The sequence below is a fragment of the Schistocerca americana genome, chromosome 5 (assembly GCF_021461395.2).
Source record: "Schistocerca americana isolate TAMUIC-IGC-003095 chromosome 5, iqSchAmer2.1, whole genome shotgun sequence".
In the NCBI taxonomy this organism is placed as follows: Eukaryota; Metazoa; Arthropoda; class Insecta; order Orthoptera; family Acrididae; genus Schistocerca; species Schistocerca americana.
The window spans coordinates 501,303,971-501,320,561 of NC_060123.1; the positions used below are offsets into that span (position 1 = coordinate 501,303,971).

The 16,591-nt window shown below is 40.0% G+C and overlaps 1 protein-coding gene across 2 annotated transcripts in view; it reads left to right on the forward strand.

The window, feature by feature from the left end:
- The window catches only part of LOC124615467 (protein l(2)37Cc), a 30,644-nt gene that overhangs the window by 5,017 nt on the left and 9,036 nt on the right, over positions 1-16,591 (forward strand). For both annotated transcript variants that reach the window (XM_047143377.1, XM_047143378.1), the window contains exons 3-4: positions 4,782-4,943; positions 12,308-12,450. In XM_047143377.1, coding sequence (XP_046999333.1) covers positions 4,782-4,943; positions 12,308-12,450 — 305 coding nt within the window. The remainder of the gene's footprint in view (positions 1-4,781; positions 4,944-12,307; positions 12,451-16,591) is intronic.

Below are 16,591 nucleotides of genomic sequence, written 5' to 3' on the forward strand. Positions count from 1 at the left end.
AAGTTTCAACCTACGACAACACAATCGTTGTAGCGCTCGCACAGACGAAGCTGCCGAAGTTACTGTTCTCACTTCCGTTGCTCGGAATCCACATGTGAGCACATGACAACTTGAACATGAGATTGGCATTCCTAAAACAAGTGTACATCGTATTCTTACATGTCACCAGTTCCATCCTTACCACGTACACCTACATCAAGAATGGGAATGATTTCCAGAATCGTGTACAGTTCTGTCAGTGGGCACAGCAGGAAATCCTTGCCAACCCGAACTACTTCTCCAATGTTCTACTTACCAATGAATGTTCCTTCTCAAACAAAGGACAGGTGAATACAAGGAACATGGATTATTGGTCCAGCAACAACCCACAATAGTGTAGTCAGTGTCAATGGAGAGTTAACATCTGGTGTGGGATGCTTGGTACTAAAATTATTGACTTTTATTTCATCAGTGGTAGTCTAAAATGGCATAGTGTATGCCAACTTCCTCAGACGAATTCTTCCTCCTCTTCTGGATGCAGTGCCACTAAGAACCAGAATGCTTATGTGGTATCAATTTGATGGGTGTCCAGCACATAATGCCTTGCATGCACATCGTGTTCTATACTGAAGGTATCCTGCCAGATGAATTGGTCGGGGAGGAACAGTTACTTGGCCTGCTAGGTCTCCTGATTTAAATCCTCAGGACTTTTTTCTTTGGGAATGCATTAAAGACGTTGTCTATCACAATATTCCAACAACTCCAGAGGACATGCAGGAACATATTGTGATTGCTTGTAATTCTCTTCAGGAGGCAACACTGTAAGCAGTAAATAATTCTTTCATTCAACGAGTGCACTAGTGTATCGGTGTCTATGGCCACCACTTTGAGCCCCTTTGAAGATTCTACTCCTGGGCAAAGGTACAGTAGTCAAAGTCAATTTTGTGTTATGTTTCTACTTGGTTTTCATTTGTTTCCTGACAACTCTAGCAAGTGGACGAGTTTGTGATCGCAGGCTCAAAGTTAATGTTGTGTTATGTAATTAATGATGTTGTGTTTCAGTGAATGGTACACCGTGATACATTTTTGAATAGGTCTTTAGGAGAGGAAATGAATTACCAAATAAAAAAGCTACAACAAAAGCAATCATGCTGATTAATGTCCCCCTGATGGCTAAAGAACATTTGCTTGAAACATTTTGTAATTTGCATCTGGACAAACAGTTATTTAGGGTGGTCAGAATAATTGGGACACTGTATAGAAAGTCTCTTCATACATCTTCTGTTTTATCTGAGATAATGTTTTACTTTAATCTGCTTTTGATATTCAAGCAGTTAACATATATCTTGACTCATTGCTCATCCTTGGGTGTTTCTCTTAATGATGGGAGTTGGTTATCAGAGATAACTGCAATGCCATGTGTCTAAAGCTGCTTTTAAAAAATGTGATAGTTATTTACAGTGAATTGTTTGCAAAAAACTGAAGTTAGGGTACTTCTTGTGCATAAGAACAATAATAATTGATATTAAGACACAGAAAAGTGGATACAAGAGCATGCAGTACCATTTGGGCATGTGTCATCACTTTGCCTTTACATATAAGATCACCAGACAAAAATTTTACTCATCCTATTAACGCCCCCCCCCCCCCCCCCCCCCACACACACACACACACACACACACACACACACACACACTTATAGCTCTGGAGCATTGTAGATAGTTCCACTGCTTACGTAAGTCATTGCAGTTATTTAGTGTGTACTTCCCAGTCACACAGTGCCACAATAAGGTGGGTCGACATGGAGATGTGATAGAAGGGCAGAATGAAGCTATCAAGTTTGTATGTGATCACATACAACACTGTGAATGAAGTTGGCTGATATGCTTATGTATCAGCCAGAACTGTCCTCCATATCTAAAAGAATGATGTACCACACTTAGCCAGTGAACAATGGTTGTTAAAAGCTCGTAACTGATAGAGACCACAGACGAATGTCGTGCCTTGTTGGTGACAGTCAGGTTCAAAATTGAGGGAATTGCTGCTGTTGTGAAGGCAGATCCATCTCAACCAGTTTCTGAATCAGCATAGGGAAGGAACCTGCATCCAGTGTACATTATGAGTCGTGTATCTCACAAAAAGGCAATTGCTTACAGTCCACATACATCTGCAAGTCTTCAGTGTGCCAAACAGCACAGAAACTGGACAGTAGCTGTCAGGAGGCATACATTGTTGTCCGCTGAGTCTTGATTTTGCCCGTGTTCAAATGGTGGCAGGCATAAAGTTCAGAAGCAATCCAATGAGGCAATTAATCTGCAGTGTTTGGAGGTTGTATTTCAGTCTGAAGGTGGTTCTGAAGGTTTTTAGGCTTTTCATTTTTTCTTTGTAGTGAGCCCATTCGTTCAGGTTACTTTGAAATTTAACCAGAATGTTTATTCAGTGTTCTGAATAATAAGTCTTGCGCTTCCTCCTCACCCCTCACCCCCTCTCAATATAAGTCTGCTGTGGACACATGGTCTTCCAAGATGGCAGCAGCAGTAGTTTCGAAAGGGCTGAATGCAAATATTCCTTGTTTCATGAACACTTAGGCATCCTGTGTCACCCCTTGACTAGCCCACTAAATTATTCAATATTAATCCCATCATAAATGCTTGGGAGTGCATATTTGGAACAGCAGGTGAATCATAGCAGTCAGCATCCCCACAGTGTGATAGCTCTACAAGACCTAGGCACAACTGAGTTGGCTTCAGCTGGACACAGCAAACCTGAAGAAACTTGTGGAACCCCTACTTTGCAAATTGAGACTATTGTCAAGACAAGAGGTTGTGTTACACAGTGTTAAGTTAGTGGCTCCTGCAACTTTCTTTGTAACAATGAATAACCCCTATCACTGTGAATGACTGCACTTCCCCTGCCCCCAATCCCATTTTCATAGCAAACAATAAAATGTCTCTACATGTAGCCTGTACATGATTTTTTTTATTCTCCCTTATCTTATCCTCATGATCTCTACGAGCAGCATAGGCTAATTGTGTAGTATACAGTTTTTCTCAAGAACCATTTCTCTGAATTATTGAACACAGTTTTGTGAGTGTACCACCCTTCTTTGAAAGAGTCTCATTTAAGTTCACTGAGCATTTTCAATACACTTTTGTATCTAAAAACAATCCTGTCAGAGGAACACCTGCAACTGAGCATTACACCAGCAGTTGTAAATACTGCTACAGTTGTAAAGTTCTTTTCTCTAGAACACGATCAGTTTTGGGCTGTTATAAGCCCATCATCAGGTGTTATACTGAAAATAGCAAGAGATGGGAGATGATAATTGTTTTTACTTACAACAATACACGTAAAAGAGTTCCATCTAACATTTCAGAAACCACCAGTGAGTTTGGTGCCGTAAAACCTAAGTTAATGGCAAAGTGACATCAGACATTACTTAGGACGACCGCATAAAATTTATGATAAACTTTAAAACACAATGAAAATTCCCTCTTTCCACAAGTGGCATGCAAGTTTTTGATTTAGTGAGGATGTATATGGAAACTTGGAACAATAGGCACTATCGTCAATTAAAAGAACATACACACGTGCCACTCCTATTTAAAAGCATCTTGGTACTAAACAAAATTGAAGATAGCAAAACCTTACAGTCCACACTGTCATAAACTATTATGACAGTTAATAGCTAGCAGCACTAGCACCAAAGGGACATATTAAAAGTGGGGCAGTTTAAAACCTGTTAACTAAAAGTCAACAGCTAACCGAGGCTTACAGAAGGTAAGACCTGAGACAAGTTTTACATCATGAAAGATAGGTAGATTTTAAATTAGTGAGGACACATAGTGATCCAACGTAATAATGCACCATAGTCATAGGATAAAAAATGAGAAACATGCAAACTTCTATTAAAAGAGGGCATTTTACATCTGTGTATAATAAGCTGGAGGACCTTGCAGACCTCACTATAGGAGACAGGCATATGGCGTACAATCGTTAAGCCTAATAAGGACCACAAAAGTAATGGCGAAAAACAGCAACCGAGTTAAGAAATACACGTCTACACATGTTCATAACCAGTGAGTTCCAGGTGTGTGTGTGTGTGTGTGTGTGTGTGTGTGTGTGTGTGTTTTGAATATTTTCACCTACACATTTGAACTGAGAAACACTCCAGAATTTTCTACTTTTAGTTTTTAGATATTTGTTTGCCAACTTGCTGTTTGTGCATTTTTTTCCCCTTTCAAATAAGAATTGGAGACTTACTCTTTCTGTTGTTCTTCTCCCCCTTAGAAACCAGATTGTCTACAAAAGCTAAACAGTGTATCCTAATACTAATTCCTTGTAATCTGATTGGAGCTAAAAATTGACTAACAAATTTTAGTTTCTGCCTCTAATGGAATACTTTGTTTTAAGATATGGTTGTCTCATTCGTGTTTTGTTTCAGATAAGAGAGATGGTGCAGTGCTATGGCACTGACCTTCTAATTATGATGATGATGGTTTAAAGCATTGTCCATCCATCTGGATTTAGGTTTTCTGTGTTTTCTCTAAATCACAGTAAATTAAAGGACGATTCCTTAAAAGTGCAAGACCAGTTTTTTCCCCAGTTCAAGCATGTATTCTTTTTATGACAGTGACATAATTTTAAAGTGTTTTAATGTCTTATTACAATTTTTTCCCCCAGAGGATTAGTTGTTATATAGTATTTATTTTGTTAAAATGTATTTTTTACTTCTGTTGTATTGAAATATTTTGCATAACTTCATTCTTGTCATTAAGATCATAATTGCTATCTATTCACAGTGGACGGTGGCCACAGGGCTGTTATATTTGACAGATTTGCTGGTGTAAAGAACCAGGTGGTGGGTGAGGGAACCCATTTTTTCATACCATGGATACAAAGACCAATAATTTTTGACATACGTTCAAGACCGAGGAATGTGCCTGTTATCACAGGAAGCAAAGGTAATGTTCTACATGTATTAAATTTGTTCTTATAAGTAGAGAAATACGTTCAGGGCCTTTGGAAATTCACTCCTTACAGCCAATTAAAGTGTCATGTGTTATCAGACCAAGTCCCACCATGGGGCTCACCACTCTTTGGAGTTTGTTCTTGGTTACTGTGGGACCCCAAGCCTTTGCAGCACTCTTTCCCTTCCATGCTGCATGTCTATCCTCCTGCTATTCTTTTTCCTCTCCCTTGGGGAACATGGGGAGATTTTTGGGAATATGTCCTGAATTTTCAGTAGCCTGATATCAGAACAGTCCCTCCACTGTTTCTTCGTTCATTGCTCTTCTCCTGTTCTTCCTCTGCTTTGGCATCTGAGGTTCCTCTTTTCCTTCGTCCTCCCTGTGTGCTCCTGAAGGCCGGCCCACGCCTGATGCCTAACAGGTGACTGGGTAATGCATAATTCCCAGCCGCAGGTCGACAGGTAGGGTTCGCACATATCCTCTGGTACAGACCAGGCCCAGGGAGGCATGATTGCCTGAACTCTTACCTTCCCAAATTGCCAGCTGGTACCTCCATCAGGCGTTCAGGAAGTTTGATCTGAGGTGTGAACAATCACCTAAGATGAGTGAACCCCACTCTGAGGGAGGGCCCCCAGTTGGAAGCAGCACACCATCGGAGATGCTGGCAGTCATGGAGGATTTTCTCGCAGTGATTCAATCATCATCTTTGTGGTCTGTGTCTACTGTATGTAAAAGGAATGAGGTTAATGATTCAAAGACATTCCCAGCTGCCCAGCAGTTCGTCGTGGTTTTACGTACTAAAGACGGTCAGTCCTTTGCTGTGATTAATCCGTTTATTATTCAGAAAGGTGTTGATGAAGTTGCTGGCCCTGTGAAATCCTGCTCTCGTTTACACAATGGCACTTTGCTTTTGGAGACAAATTCTGATTCTCAAGCACAACAACTGCTTGCAGCTTCACTCCTCCACAGCTATCCTATTCGTGTCGAGGCCCATCGAACGCCAAATTCTTCGCATGGTGTTGTTTACACTAGGCCATTCAGTGGTCTGACCGAGGCAGAAAACCAAACTTAACTCTCTAATCAGGGCATCACTGGAGTCTTATCGGGTTGTGAAAAAGGTACATGCATCCTAAGTAGCCACACACTCTTTTTCTCATGTTTGGCAGAGTAGTGCTTCCATCAAAGATCAAAGCAGGCTGTGAAGTTAGCATGTTCCGAACACAGTGCGCTGCTACCAGTGTCATCATTACGATGACACTCAAATGTCCTGTCGACACCCATCATAATACGTAACATGTGGTATGCAGCCTCCTCCCGAGACTTTCCTGTGCATCTCAATGAGTGTGCCATGCAGCAGATCCATGTGAAGGAGTGCCTTACCCTGTCACTCGCAAGTTGTTGATTAATTGGAAACCACGAATTTTACCATCCGGCACTTATAGTACCGTTCTTGCAACATCTTGCTCCATGAAGGACTTGGTCACGCAGATGTGGGACTTCAAATTCAGCACCACGGTTGTAAAATTGCCCCATGTCACAGTAGCATCCCTGTCTCCTCCTCCTCCTCCTCCTCCTCCTCCTCCAGCTGTGCAATAAGCCACCAAATTTTCGCCTCACTTCATGAAATCATCTGTCACACAACCAGCAGGGCAGAAAGGACAGGAATACTCCCGGAAACACCTTTTACATCCCTCCAGTCAACAAACATCAGAATCATCACCTGCCAACCGCAAAGGCTCCAAGGAATCAGAAAAAGCCAAATGGCCAAATGGTCTCCTTCACTGTCTCTGATATCTTCTTCAGCAGTGTCGCTGCATGATACCCTCACTTGGCTGACCTCTGTGTCACTAGTGTGCACCACCAACCAATTGCCCTGGACTCCGCAGACCGCTGTAGGTCTCATGGAGCAGGATCCTCCAGCAGGTCCCCCACAAGGACCGACACCTCAATTCATAAACTTGTTACCGTACCTCACCGAAACCACACCCCTACCTTTTATCTTCTTCCTAAGATCCAGATATCCAGTCGCCCTAGTCATCCCATAGTTGCTGGCTTCAGACCATCCGCCGAACATATAATCTGCTTTTCAACACCAGCAACCTAAAGCACAAAGACTTCCCTGTTATATTAAAGACACCAACCAATTCCTCGGTAGTGTGAAATATATGCCTGTCCCACTCTCACCATACAGCTGCTTGTTACCATTGATGCCACCTCCGTTTATACCAACATCCTCCATGTACATGGTCTGTCTGCTGCTAACATTTTCTCAATCAGCACCCACCTGATTCTGTACCTATGATGTCCTTCCTGCTCACCTTAATCAGTTCTATACTTACCGACTACTTTATCACTGAGGAACGCAACCATGGGAACCAGGATGGCTCCTTCCTGTGCCACTCTTTTCATAGATCACTTGGAGGGAGATTTCTTGGGATCTGTAAGGATGCAGCCCCTGGTTTGGTTTAGATACATTGATGACATCTTTGCGATATAGCCTCATGGTGAGGCTGGGAAAAATGGAAATGAAGTCCCACTCTTCTCGACAGAGTATAGGGGAACGAGGCAGGAGCCCACACCGCTGCACTAGGCAAGGTCCTAATGGAGATGGTTTGCAGTCGCCTTCCTCCGACCGTAATGGGGATGAATGGTGGTGATGAAGATGAGACAACAACACCCAGTTGTCTAGGGGCAAGTGAAAATCCCTGACCCCACCAGGAATCAAACCCAGGACCCCATGCTCAGGGAGTGAGAACGCTACCACAAGTGGCGGACCATGGTAATGCTAAGCTGTTAAAATTCTACAAATCTCTAAATACGTTCTTCCATTAAATTTTGCATGGTTTTATTCTGAATCCCATGCCACTTTCTTTTATGTTAAACTCATCCTCACCAAAGGTCAGTTACACACTTTTGTTCACGTTAAACCTAGTATCAAACAACAGGACAAACATTTTGACAGTTGCTATCCTTTCCATGTCAAATGTTCCCACAGCCTTGGCATGTGAGACAAACATATTTGTTCAGGTGCAGACTCTTTACAGTAATACACCATCAGTCTCACCTCAGCCTTCAGAGGACGTAATTATCCCATCATCCTAGTTCAAAAGCAGATTTCCGGTGCCTTCACATCCAGTACTGATACTGTTGACACCTCCAAAAAACAACTTAGTAGTACACATGGTATCGCACAGTATTATCCTGGTCTTGAATGTATTAATCAGCTGTTTTGATGAGGCTATTACCTCCTAAAATCATGCCCTGAAATGACATCCGTTCTGTCCAACATTTTCCTCACCACACCTACAATAGCTTTTTGTTACCCACATAACCTCCACAATATCTTTGTCAAACCCTATTTTCCTCCTTCAGTACCCACTTCCCTACCCTTGGCTCCTCTCCCTGTGACCATTCCTGCTGTAAGACTTATCATGTGTATCCTCTCACAACCACCTCTACCAGTCCTGTAACTGGCAAAACTTAAACTATGAATGGGAAACGACACATGTCCTGTACGCTGTTGTGTAAACAGTGTGGTTTTTCTACATTGGCACAACTGCCATCAAGTTATCAATTAGGATGAACGAGAATAGGCAGAGGGTTTCTACTGACAACACACAATATCCTCACCAACATGACAGTCATGGGCTCGGTGCTTGTTTCATTACGTGTACCATCTGCATTCTTCCCCCAGACACCACTTTCTCACAACTCCGCAGGTGGGAACTGGCATTACAACTTGTCCTTAGTTCTCACCACCCATCTGGCTTTAATTTAAGCTAATTTCTTCAGAGTCAGTATTCTTTTCTTCATTCCCTTTTATTTTCTGTATCTTTTACCTGCCCTGTCTTTCCCCAACCCCACTCACCACCACCTCAATCTCTGCCACATTCAGTGCACATAGCTTTCCACTCTTAGTAACTCGTGAATGATGTTTCGTTAATAATCTCTGTATTGCACTATCCTCCACCTTTAAGCTCTCAGGTTTTCAAATCTCATCCGGCACAGTCCCCAACAATCAAACTTTCCTTCTCGTACATACAGTAAGCATCACTTGGCCTGGGATTTGGGGTGACTTTCCCAAACTCTCCAAATTTCCTAAACATCACCAGTTATTTTCCTTTGCTCTTCTTCCTTCCCCCTCCAACCCTTCTGCCAGTAGGAGACGCCACTGGCTCCAAAAGATTGCAAATTTCTTCCTGCCACCGATTGGTAATAGATTTTTCCTCTCTCCAGATGCATTATGTTTTCAAAAATTGATTATTTTCACATGCCTATACTGGTTTTTTATAATGTTTTGTAAACTTTATCATTATCCTGTATAGGTTGTTGAATGTAGTCATATTTAATCATGTGATGCCCAAGGAATTAATTAGAATACAGGTCCCTGTTAGTAGTAAATGAGTTTTGTTATTTGGGCAGCAAAAAAAAAAAGCTGATATTGACAGAATCAGAGGGGATAGCAATGGAGACTGGCAATAGCAAGAAAATTCATTTTAATAATGAGATACTTAACATCAGAGACCACTTTTAAATACAATGGAGGAACAGTGTGTTTTTCAGATATCCAGTAATCTTGCTGCAAGTGCTTTTAACATCTCTGAGGAGACTTTTCAGCCAGAAGGTAACTAGAGGTGTCTTTACGAAATATTTGCTACTGTACAACCTGTGACCCACACGTGAGTGTGGATGCACACTGGTAAAGTCACGGGTTCACGGGTGACGATGTTACGGCATGTACCCACTGTATCAACTTAGTTCAAGATGCTAAACTGCAGTAGCCATTTTTGCATACAAATTAAATTAGCACTTCATTATACCTTCAGTTGTTATATTCACTGGGAGCTATTGATGTCTTTATTTTCATTAAAAGTGTGAACCTAGCAACTTTAAAAAAAGACATCTTAATACATTGCTGCCAAATAGCAGCATGGTACAAAGTCTACATTAAACTCAACACAAGCAGGAAATTAGCATAAGAATTTATTCAGTTGTTAAAATTAAAGCCTGAAATGTCTAACACCAGGGCTTCATTTGACAGATGTCCTCTATATTGCAACAGTTATGCATATTATTGAAGAATTGCTTCAGTTTGTCTGAAGTTGTCCTAGTACTAGTGGCTTATTACATACTTATGAGATTTTCAATCTCACCATGGATAAAGACAGGTGCCAGTCTGACTTATTTGCATGAGACTTCATGGAAGTCATTCATCACATCTAATTCTAAATGTAACTTCTCATTTCATTTCTGTGTACATAATAAGTACAGCGTTGTTGCTGAAAGTATGTGACCAAAGATCTCTTTTCTCAAATACCAGTTTCAAGTGGCTACTGAGCTGACAGTGTTTGCAAATGGTTCTTTATATCAGTAAATTGCAAAGTTTTGTTAATATTACCCTGTCTGACACTTACTTTTCAAACATTTTAAACTACGTGGGAGTGCTTTCATTGCAGTTTCCAAATGACCATGAACACTAGAGTGAAGAATTCTATTTTCACATAAAATTGGACAAAAATATTAAACTACGTGGAAAATAATCTATGGTATGCCTTTTTACATCTACTTTTCTTGTATCAGAACAGATATACATTCTTATTAGTCATGCCCTAAGTTTTCAGGATTGTGATGAGTAATTTAACAAAACTTTGCATTTTACTGAATTGATATGTGTAATTGGTTGACAGTATGGAAGAAGTCTGTCAGATTATGCTTTGGCATTAAACATTTCAGTCTTTAATTTTAACAGTTGAATCATTTGTGAAGGTAATTCCCTACTTAACATTGAGTTGAACATGGCAGCAGCATTTGCATTAAGAGATAGATGACACCTATGTCAGCTGCTTAAGACAGTTACTGAGTAGAAAGTACAGTGCTGGAAACAGCAGTTGAAATGAAAATGTAACAGCCTTTGTATCCACAAATATACCAACACCATCCTCCACAGATGAGAAGGGTGCACAAAACAAAAGCATAGAAAGTGCCCCTGACCATTAGATCGTTCAACTGTTATTTTGCCTTATGATGAAATTCCAGTAGAAGTATGGACTGCACTGAAAGAATGGAGCTTTTTGCCCCTTGAACTGTACAGTACTCACTGCAGGCTCCCCACCTTGATGAAAGTGAGATAAAATGAGGGCATGACACATGAACTGAGGCTACTAGAATGGAAAGGATCTTTTCGTGTTCTGCAAGTAACAAATCTTAATTTGATAGGTGATTTTTGCCAAGGTGCTACATTCTCTGCATAAAGGGTGTCCTCTGCAGAGGCAGAACTTAACGTGGTATTTTTGTAAATGAATGCATATAGGTTACCTCTTCTCAAGCATAAGAGTTTGTTGTGTCATGTTTCCATTTGCGAAACTGTAGACAAGCAGACTATCACTGAACTTATCAGGCCTTTCTCCTTTATGAACACAGGTGGCTTTTTAACCACAGGTTGAAAGTCACATTTTTGAAAACATCGTGTTAAGAAGCTTAGTGTGTTGTTGTTGTTGTTGTTGTTGTAATGCAGAGAATACACTTATACACTGCCTTGAGGCCATTTCTGCATTGTTCGATGATTACGTTTATGAAGTGACCACTTTTCAATTTGGCTCTGTCTGCAGTGCCATCTACCAAAAAGGCTGCCTAAATAGATTCTCAGTAAGACTATTTAAATACTGTGCAATCATTTTTCAGGATTTGACTTGCGGCAGTGCTAGGAATGGATGAAGGATATTTTGAATATAATGAACATCATATATGACGCATTCTAACTATAGTCTTATGTAATCTTAAAGGTCACCTGTTCAATGAGAAACTGAGTGTCATTCCACAATTGAAAACCACATTGTGCTGCAGAGGCTCAAATGCAGGTTAGCTGATGTGTGCAAGCTTCGGTGGTCCATTATTTTCCTTGTACGTTAAGGAACCACTACACACCCAATAAAAAATAATATAAACCACATAATTGGCCTGTCAGGAACTACTAACACCCCACTTTTCAAAGCACTTGAATCTATAGTTTTGCAGAAGAATCATAAAATAAGTCATTTATCAAATTTGTCTCTGTAGAAGTGAGAGTTCCCAATTCCATCCATTGTACATTTGTCTGGGAGCCCGTAAGGAAAACATCGGAGGTGAGAAGCAGGTAATTATTTTAATAGTTATAACCATGCTAACCTAATAATGATTTAGTATGGGTGCTAGAGACCTCACTGTTGAACAATCAAAATGCTTACAGTTATTAGTAAATGAGACTTCTTTTTAAAACACAATTGGGGGCATTTTCTTGCTTACTGAATTGCTTGAGTACTTGTACTATAGTGCTACATAATGCTTAAATTTTCTTATCAAATGTTTGTGTTCAATTAAAGATTTGCAGAATGTCAACATAACTCTTCGTATCTTATTCCGACCTCTGCCGGATCAGTTGCCACGAATCTACACTATCCTCGGAGTCGATTACGATGACAGAGTACTGCCGTCAATCACCACAGAAGTACTTAAAGCTGTTGTTGTAAGTATGCGTACTGTTTATAATTTGGTAAATATTATGAATAGTTACATTATGTTTTCATCACATTGAAGTGACAAAAGACATAAGGTGCCTCCTAGTATAGGGTGTCCATTTCATTTTCATTGAAAAAGGAGACATTTAAAATAAATTAGAGTAAAACGTGGCACAACGAAGGAAAAAACGGGACGTAAATATTGTATTGACTAAATATAATACACATACAAGTTTACCTTTACAATGTGCACTCAGATGATCCCAAATCACTTTTTACAATTCTGCCACACTATCACCATACTTTTCACTTTTATGTGTTTTGTCAAGAAGTGCATTTTCGTTTGAAATTGTATCAGAAAAGTCACACATGTTCCTCAGCAGCATTTGACCCAGGAATTGCCAGACAAAGCTCCACCAAATGAATCATGTTTTTCATGTTAACGTTTTTACTTTAGAAATAAGCAAATATTTTACACCACGTTGCACTAACACGTTTTTTGACTCCTTCACTTTTTATGAAGTTCTGTGCACATGAAAATTCATCGAACAGTTCATCATCTTCAACGGGAAAATTTGGTACAATACTTTTAACAAAAACACAACAGTCCTGAATATCCTTCCACTGTAGCTGCTCCTTTTCAGTATTAACCCAGTCAAATGCTTTGAAAGGTGTGAGAAATGGTAAACACCATTCTTTAATATACTCAATGCAAGAGTCATAGATGATGTCAGCATAAATATTAAATTGTTCTACAGTAATTTCACCCTCTTCTTCCAGCTTTCTTAGAGTCTCATGTACAAAGGATGTGAGAAATCTTTCAGATTTTCTACATTGTAATTTGCCCAATAATTTGTTTATTTCTTGATAAACTTCCACTATTGTGATTTCTTGTTTCTCAATACATTTAATTGTTGTGGAGAAAGGTTTTAGCTGGCTAACAAGAAAATGTAGAACAACAATAGACACAGGGTTATCAAAGAATTGTTTAAGGATAACAGGAAACTTATCAAGGGAAATGAAATATGATTTCAAAGCAGGAAATATCTCTACAATTCTTTCCAATGCTGGTAGCAGAGAATGCCACCTTGTCTTGCTGTGCCCAAGTACAGTTTTGTATTCAGTTTCAATAAACTTACAGAATGACTTCAGAGATTCAACCCTTACTGTATATATGTGGAAATGCTGGTAGATTTTGTTTACAATTAATTGGCAGTCGATGGGTAGGCAATCTGAGCCAGTTTGTAAGGAATTGTGCACCACATGTGCTGGGCAGCCAACACCACCTATATTATTCACTGTGTTCTGTTGCAGTTTATAGAACAACTTGTTTTTTCCTTTCCTCTGCTTACCACCAAAATTGGCATTAGTGTTGTCTGCAGAAACTGCAATCACCTTTCCTTCAAGATCATATTTCTTTTAAACATCCAGCACATAATTCTGAAGTAAATCTGAAGTTTCTCCAGCTGAATCAACCAATTCGAGCACTTTTACCGTGATGCCATTTTCAGGGTGAAAATACCTGATAAGGAGAGGAACCAACTTCAAATCCAGGTGACTCGATGTATCAATCATTACAGAAATGAATCAAGCCCTTTTCAGTTCATTTAAAACCTGCTGAGCTGCATACAGTGCAATAACATTTGAAATGGTTGCATTACATTTTGTCTGTCCACATGTGAATTTAGGATTGAAAAGTGTTTTAACAACTGCTGTAGTAGTCCATTGGCTTAAAGCTATGGTTATGCATTGCACTGCGACATGCAAACGTAGCTTCTTGTGCTGCCAAGTGCCTATCCATTTCTGTTACTGATTTTAAGTTTACATAGTAGTCACTCACACATTTATTTGCTCTTTTCGTTTGATCACTCATGCGATGTTTCTTCGTCTTAATGTGATTCACAATGTCAGACCTTCCACCATGACCAATAGCAAATTTTGATCTGCACAACTTACATTCTAGTTTCTCCACTACCAGTGATAAAAGGAAACTCGCTTTTTATATTGCTGTTAAAATTACACTTTCGTTTTGGCATAATGAAACAGTGATTGCACAGTGCAAAACATTAACAGTGTGGCGACGAAAGCCAGAGAGCAAGTATCAGTGGTGTAGAGTATCTCTGGACCGAAAGGGTGGATTCAGTGGATCAATTTAGAAGGCAAGAATTTTCATTGTTATTCATAACCTATAGTGTGTTTAAAATTACTTGCGATTTTTGACAGTTCAGTACATGTTTGGGGTATGCTGAAAGTTATCACATGCTTCCTAGTGTAAATAATTGCGCATTTAATACCAAGTCAAACAACCAGTAGCGTAAAATACTCTAGCCAAGCGGAATCATAAAAAAAATGGGACATTTGAGCATCCCCAAAAAAACTTTTGGGTCAGTGGGACATTTTGGTAAAAACGGGACGAATGGACACCCTATCCTAATATCATGTTGCACCTCTTTTTGCCTGATGTACTGCAGCAACTTGACATGTCATGGACTCAACAAGTTGTTGGAAGTCCCCTGCAGAAATATTGAGCCACGCTGCCTCTGTGACCATTGCGAAAGTGTTGGGGATGCAGGATTTAGGGCATGAACTGACCTCTCAGTTAAGTCCATAAATGTTAGATGGGATTTTTGTTGGGCAAACTGGGTAGCCAAATCATTCACTCGAATTGTCCAGAATTTTCAAACCAATCACTAACAGTTGTGGCCTAGTGACATGGCACATTGTCATCCATAAAATTCCATCATTGTTTGGGAACATGAAGTACAATAGTGGCTGCAGACAGAGGGCCCAGTCCATTCCATGTAAACACAGTCCAATACCATTATGGACCCACCACCAGCTTGCACAGTGCCTTGTTCGCAAATTGGGTCCATTGGTTTGTGGGGTCTACTCCACAGTCAGACCATAACATCAGATCTTATCAACTGAAATCAGGACTTATCTGACCAGGCCGCAATTTTACATTTGTCTAGGGTCCAACTGATATGGTCACGAGCCCAGGAGGGGCACTGCAAGCAGTGTCATGCTGTTAGCAAATGCACTCACATCAGTCGTCTGCTTCTATAGCCCATTAACACCAAATTGTGCCACACTGTCATAACAGATATGTTTGTCGTGCGTCCCAAATTGGTTTCTTCAGTTATTTCAGTGTTGCTTGTTTGTCAGAACTGGTAACTTTATGGAAATGCTACTTTTCTCAGTCATCAAGTGAAGGTCACTGGCCATTGCATTCTCCATGGTGAAAGATAACATGAAATTTGGTAATCTCAGCACACCTTTGACACTGTGGATCTCGGAATATTGAGTTCCCTAATGATTTCCCATGCATCTAGCTCCAACTGCCAGTCTGCATTCAAACTATGTTAATTCCCATCATGCGACAATAACCAATTTGGAAACCTTTTCACATTAGTCACCTGAGTACAAATGACAGCTCTGTCAATGCACTGCCATTTTATACCGTATATATGGAACAATACAGCTGTCTGTATATGTGCATATTGTTATCTCATGACTTTTGTCAGCACATTGTATACTTGTGTACTCTGTCCACAATTTGTCTTTACTTTTGTGATATATGAGTGGTAAAACAAATTATTGTCTAGTAAAATATTTGTGATAGATGTACTTTTGTCTAAGAACAGTAATGCAGCAATAGTAGTAGTATTGAAACTTCCTGGCAGATTAAAACTGTGTGCCCGACCGAGACTCGAACTCGGGACCTTTGCCTTTCGCGGGCAAGTGCTCTACCACTTGCCCGCGAAAGGCAAAGGTCCCGAGTTCGAGTCTCGGTCGGGCACACAGTTTTAATCTGCCAGGAAGTTTCATATCAGCGCACACTCCGCTGCAGAGTGAAAATCTCATTCTGGAAGTAGTAGTATTGTTTTTGATGATGAAGCTGATAATGAAGATCTGCACTGGAGTTAGTCCCATGACACTGAGAATTATGGCAGAACTGACCAAACTACATAGACAAAAAAATTTTGAAATACGGATGGAGGTGGAAGTATTTGCTCAATTCACTATATTTACCTACCAATTTCCACTATGAGCCACAATTAAATTTCATAATTTGAATGTAGTTACTTCCCTGTATTGTTAGGTTTTAAATTTAAAATTTTCCCTTTTCTAGGAAAAAAAGAAACTTAT